The 4,263-nt window shown below is 47.5% G+C and overlaps 1 protein-coding gene across 1 annotated transcript; it reads right to left on the bottom strand.

The window, feature by feature from the left end:
* Positions 1-1,898: 1,898 nt before the first annotated feature.
* Positions 1,899-3,838, bottom strand: KCNA10 (potassium voltage-gated channel subfamily A member 10). Its single transcript, XM_023232506.1, has one exon. It carries the CDS (start codon positions 3,464-3,466, stop codon positions 1,928-1,930), a length of 1,539 nt encoding a protein of 512 aa, XP_023088274.1. The 5' UTR covers positions 3,467-3,838; the 3' UTR covers positions 1,899-1,927.
* Positions 3,839-4,263: the final 425 nt, after the last annotated feature.

Genomic DNA, 4,263 nt, shown 5'->3' with positions numbered 1-4,263 from the left:
GAGAAGCGGCTTTCTCCCACATCAGCCAGCTTACTATGAAGTGGAAGTTGTGTGGAGGCATCTGTGGTTGCAGCGCTGTGTCTTGCAGGATTGTGTGGAGCTTGGTGGCTGTCTGTGTGATGACTAATTTTATGTGTCAACTTGACTGGGCCACAGGGTGCCCAGATATTTGTCAAACATTATCCTGGGTGTGTTTGTGGGGGTGTTTCTGAATGAGATTAACCTTTAAATCAGTAGACTAAGTAAAGCAGACAGCCCTCCCTAACGTGTGTGGGCCCCATCCAATCAGTTGAAGGCCTGCATAGAACAAAAAGGCTGATTCCTTACCCCAAGCACGGGGCCATTCCTTTTTACTGACTACCTTTGAGCTGGGACATTGTTTTCTTCTTGCCTTCTGACTTGAAATGAAACATCGGCTCTTCCTGGGGCTGGAGCCTGCTGGCCTTCCTACCAGAACCGTACCGTGGTGCTCCTGAATCTCCAGCTTGCTGACTCACCCTGTGGACATGGGACTTTTCAGCCTTCATAATTGCAGGAGCCAGTTCCCTACAAGAAATCTCTCTCTCTCTCTGTGTATATATGTACATATATAAATACACACACACACACACACACACACACATACCCTATTGGTTCCATTTCTTTGGAGAACCCTGACAGACACAGCCAGGACTGTGTGTTGGGAGTTTTGTGGAGTGGAGCTGTGCAGTGGTCTGTGACCCAGAAGCATTGTTCTGGTGTTGAAATATCTTTGAGTGGCCACATGTTGGGTGCTGGGACTGAGGACAGCACAAGGCCTTCTTATTTGACCGGGTAGATGGGGGAGGGACAGAGTGGAGGTTTCTTTCCCTGTCCTTTGGGGAATCCCAATTCTACTCCCTTGTTCTGAGAGTTTGGTGGACTATGTCACTGTTTCTGGGTGACCTTAGGTAAGTTGCTCTCCCCTGGTTTGTTCACCTGTAACGTGGGAATAATAATCAAATTGGATAGTAATCAAATCTGCTTTACTGATTATTCTAAGATGCAGTGAGATAATGTAGGTGAAAGTGTTTTGGAAAATTTATGCAGTGCTACACAAGTACAAGGTATTATTATTATTATTGTAATTAAATAAGTCTGAGCTCTTCCTCTTTGCTTACAGCAACCCTTGGTCTTTTCACATGCTTCCTCGTAGGAAAACCAAAACCAGTGCTTTTTAATCTTTAATGTGCAAATGAATCACTTGGGATCTTGTTAAACTGCAGATTCTGATTCAGTAAGTCAGAGTAGGCCTAGATTCTGCATTTGCATGCTCCCAGGTGATGCCAATATTTCTGGTCTGGGGATCTGAACTATCTCTTCATAGGAAAAGAGACCCAAATTTTTCTATAACGTATTGAAAAGAAACAATTTAGAAAATACGGTAGAAGCCGGGCGCAGTGGCTCAAGCCTGTAATCCCAGCTCTTTGGGAGGCTGAGACGGGCGGATCACGAGGTCAGGAGATCGAGACCATCCTGGCTAACACGGTGAAACCCCGTCTCTACTAAAAAAAAAATGCAAAAAATTAGACGGGCAAGGTGGCGGGCGCCTGTAGTCCCAGCTACTCGGGAGGCTGAGGCAAGAGAATGGCGTAAACCCGGGAGGCGGAGCTTGCAGTGAGCTGAGATCCGGCCACTGTACTCCAGCCTGGGCGACAGAGCAAGACTCCGTCTCAAAAAAAAAAAAAAAGAAAGAAAATACAGTAGAAATATGGGCTTATTAAAATAGCTTGTAGTCAGAGATACTTATTGATCACAAAAGATACATTTGGGTCTTTGGAAAGATGAAGTGAGAGAAGGGAGTGGGAAAGAGGAAGGAATGAAGGGAGGGAGGGAAGGCAGAAGGAAGAGAGAGAGAGAGAGAGAAGAGAGAAGAGAGAGAGGATGGACCCAAGAAGCCCTGGACTGATCACTTCCTGGACTTCTCTGTGGAACAGCCACCATGGGTCTTACTAAGAGAGTTTGTGCTGCCCATTCTTGAGCCTAGACCGTTGAGGATTCTTTCAATTTCACCTGGGATGTTCTGCTTTTCCTCATTCTCAGTCTCCCGATGGTAGAAGTAATTGAAGTTGGAGACAATGACAGGCACAGGGAGGGCAATGGTGAGGACCCCTGCAATGGCACACAGAGTGCCCACAATCTTCCCCCCTGGGGTGGTCGGGCACATGTCCCCATAGCCTACAGTTGTCATGGTGACCACTGCCCACCAGAAGCCATCAGGAATGCTAGAGAAATGGGACTCTGGCTCATCTACCTCAGCAAAGTAGACTGCGCTGGAGAAGAGGATGACTCCAATGAAGAGGAAGAAGATGAGCAACCCCAACTCCCGCATGGACGCCTTCAGTGTTTGTCCAAGGATCTGCAGCCCCTTGGAGTGGCGGGAGAGCTTGAAGATGCGGAAGACCCTCACCAGGCGGATGATCCTCAGGATGGCGAGGGACATGTTCTGTTGGGCACTCGGCTCTGTCTCCTGGGCAAGCTCTGTGATGAGAGTTGCAAAGTAGGGGATAATGGAGATGATGTCAATGATGTTCATGATGTTCCTGAAGAAGTCAGTCTTGCTGGGGCAGACCACAAACCGGAGCACCAGCTCAAAGGTGAACCACATGATGCAGGTAGACTCCACTATGAAGAAAGGGTCAGTGAACATGGTCTGGGAGAGGACTGTCTTGTTCATGTTGAGATTGGGGTCTCTGACCACCTTCAGCTCCCTATCCTCCCGGAACTCTGGCAGTGTCTCCAGGCAGAAGATGGTGATGGAGATGACTACAACCAACACTGAGACCACAGCCACACTACGGGCAGCACTGGAACTCTCAGGGTATTCAAAGAGGAGCCAGAACTGACGGTGGATGTCATTGGTGGGTAGCAGTGTTTCAGGGTCTTTGATGAAGCCTTCATCCTCCCGGAACTGGTCCATGGCCTCACTACCCAGCTCATAGAAGGAGATTTCATCAGCAAAAATATCAATAGGAACATTGGCTGGGCGCCGAATTTTCCCACCAGATTGGTAATAATAGAGGATTCCATCAAAACTGGGCCGGTTCCGATCAAAGAAATACTCATTTCTCATGGAGTCAAAGAACTGCATCCTTTTCTCCCGGTCTCCCAGGAGAGTCTCTGGGAATTGACTGAGGGTTCTGAGCTGGGTCTCAAATCTCAGCCCAGCAATGTTAATGATCACCCGCTGGTTTCCTTCATTCAGGACCACTGGCTCAGGCCCTGGGGGGTCAGCATAGTCTCCCGGAAGCTTGGAGAAGGCTGTCTCATGGTTGGTGCTGTCGCTGATCAGGATCTTCCAGTTGGAGAAGGAGCTTCCTCCCCCAGGCTGGCCTTTTGGGCTGGTTGAGTCGAAGTCTGTGGCATAGCCTGGCTCTTCTTGGATTTCATCTGAGTTATCAAAATTGACCAGCGCAACCTCCATTTCTTTCCAGCCACACACATCCATTCTAGGGGAGCCAGGGAAGAAGCATGAAGATTCTTAGCCTTTGCTGCCTCCTGTGAGCTATGGAGAAGAAGAAGTTCATTATACAGGATTCAGGGCAGAATACAACTGGCCCTTGTTTTTTGAGGTAAGGCATACCAGTGACTTATTTGTAGCTTGGGAAGGAATATCATGGTTATTTTGGCAACATGCTTCCCTTGAAATCATTTTGAAGCCCTGAGTTTGCAGAAACTAATAACTAGGAGAAATTGCAAAAAAAAAGGATCCTGGCAAAGAGGGAGAGATTCTCCCCAGCAAAGGATGGTCTTCATATGTGATGGCAGAGGGGCCATGCTAAAAGAGGAAGTTAACATTCCTTAATAATAAAAAGTATGATCTTGTATTTGCATGAAGCCTTCTGTCTACCCAAACACGTCTCCATGCCCAATCTTATTCGTAATGCCTCTGTTTCTCTCACAACAACAGCCAGTCCTTCACACATCCTTTTGGTCATGTCTTCAAGTCTTCAGAATATATCTGGAATTCAACCAGTTTGCGTCACCTCCACCCCTGCTCCTGGACCCAGTGGTGAAGGATAGAACCAGACCTATGGACCCAGTGGGATTTGTTTGGGAAGGAAAAACAAGAGGCTGGGCTGGCCAATCGACAGTGCCCTCTAAACGACCCCTCGCCTGGAAATAGCTCCTAGAGTTGTTTTGAAGGTACCTCAAATGAGATAACATGTGTAGAATGCTTGGTGGAAAGAAAGATCACTATATTTTAGCTATTGTTGTTTTTTGTCAACTTTCCCACATAACAAG

The sequence above is a fragment of the Piliocolobus tephrosceles genome, chromosome 1 (assembly GCF_002776525.5).
Source record: "Piliocolobus tephrosceles isolate RC106 chromosome 1, ASM277652v3, whole genome shotgun sequence".
Taxonomy (NCBI): Eukaryota; Metazoa; Chordata; class Mammalia; order Primates; family Cercopithecidae; genus Piliocolobus; species Piliocolobus tephrosceles.
The sequence above is the reverse complement of the archived record's forward strand: the minus strand, read 5'-3'. Positions and strand labels throughout refer to the sequence as shown.

Bases quoted from the DNA above. Each gene is read 5' to 3' on its own strand.
- KCNA10 (XM_023232506.1), bottom strand. From the start codon at position 3,466: ATGGATGTGTGTGGCTGGAAAGAAATGGAGGTTGCGCTGGTCAATTTT.